At 28.6% G+C, this 1,027-nt stretch overlaps 1 protein-coding gene across 1 annotated transcript in view; it reads right to left on the bottom strand.

Annotated features, from left to right (window-relative positions):
* The window catches only part of MAP4K5 (mitogen-activated protein kinase kinase kinase kinase 5), a 128,865-nt gene that overhangs the window by 36,521 nt on the left and 91,317 nt on the right, over window positions 1-1,027 (bottom strand). Inside the window, exon 19 of the mRNA XM_006899218.1 lies at window positions 358-421. Within this exon, the coding sequence (XP_006899280.1) occupies window positions 358-421 (64 nt within the window). The remainder of the gene's footprint in view (window positions 1-357; window positions 422-1,027) is intronic.

Raw genomic sequence — 1,027 nt, 5'->3', positions numbered from 1 at the left:
GATTGATTCAGTGACTGGGATAATTGGGATGGGAGTGTCAGAGACAGTGCGATTGGCACAGGACAGAGTGGAGTTTAGGGCTGATGTACATAGGGTCGTTATGAGTTGCAAGCGACTCGACGGCACATAACAACAACATCACACATATATATTCTGACTTAAAAACTAAACAATATTAATGATCAATACTAAATAATTTTTTGGAAAGAAAAAAGTAGAAGCTTTACATGAAGTATAGAACAATTTTTCAAAGACAGTAAATAGACATTTTCTGGGGATATATCACTGGCCCTTCCAATACTACACCTATGAAATAAAGTAAAATATCATTATTAAGTTAGAAAACAACTTACTTGCCAGTATTTGAACCATCAACAAAAGGATTCCACTGTAATAGAAAGTTTGGGTCTGATGCCATTCCCTGTGATGATGAAAAAATAGATTATTTAAAATGCTACAAATTAGTTAATTTGATTTAATAAAATATTCAGTATCAGGATTGTTAAATTATTTTGGTGTTCAATCATTGGACATATTTATGTCAGTGACTCTTTTACTTGATTTTACTTGTGATTCTGTAAACATACTAGACTTTCAAATGTGACACGTCATCTTTTTACCAATATACTAGTATACTAAAAGTTAAACAGATAATACTATATTAGCATGAAGAACTAAATATCATATTAATAGATATTAAAACAGATAATACTATATTAGCATGAAGAACTAAATATCATATTAAATTTTATCATTAGTGTTGTGCTGTTACCTAGTAACACAGAAGTAGAGAACTTATTATACAGGTATATAGATAATAAGAAAAGCATTAATCTCAAACATCAAGGATGAAGACATCCCTTAATAATAAACAATTACTCTGGAAAACTTTCACTAATGTTTAAAAATTAGATGTTATAATAACAAAAATATTTTAAAAAATGAACCCAGTATAATTCTTTTTTTTAAAAAAATTAATTTTAATGAAAGTTTACAAGGACTTTGGATTTCCCTTCATTCTTGTTGC

This window comes from Elephantulus edwardii, unplaced genomic scaffold, assembly GCF_000299155.1.
Source record: "Elephantulus edwardii isolate Elephantulus edwardi_28Jun2011 unplaced genomic scaffold, EleEdw1.0 scaffold00247, whole genome shotgun sequence".
Lineage (NCBI taxonomy): Eukaryota > Metazoa > Chordata > Mammalia > Macroscelidea > Macroscelididae > Elephantulus > Elephantulus edwardii.
This window is presented reverse-complemented; position numbering and strand designations above follow the sequence as displayed.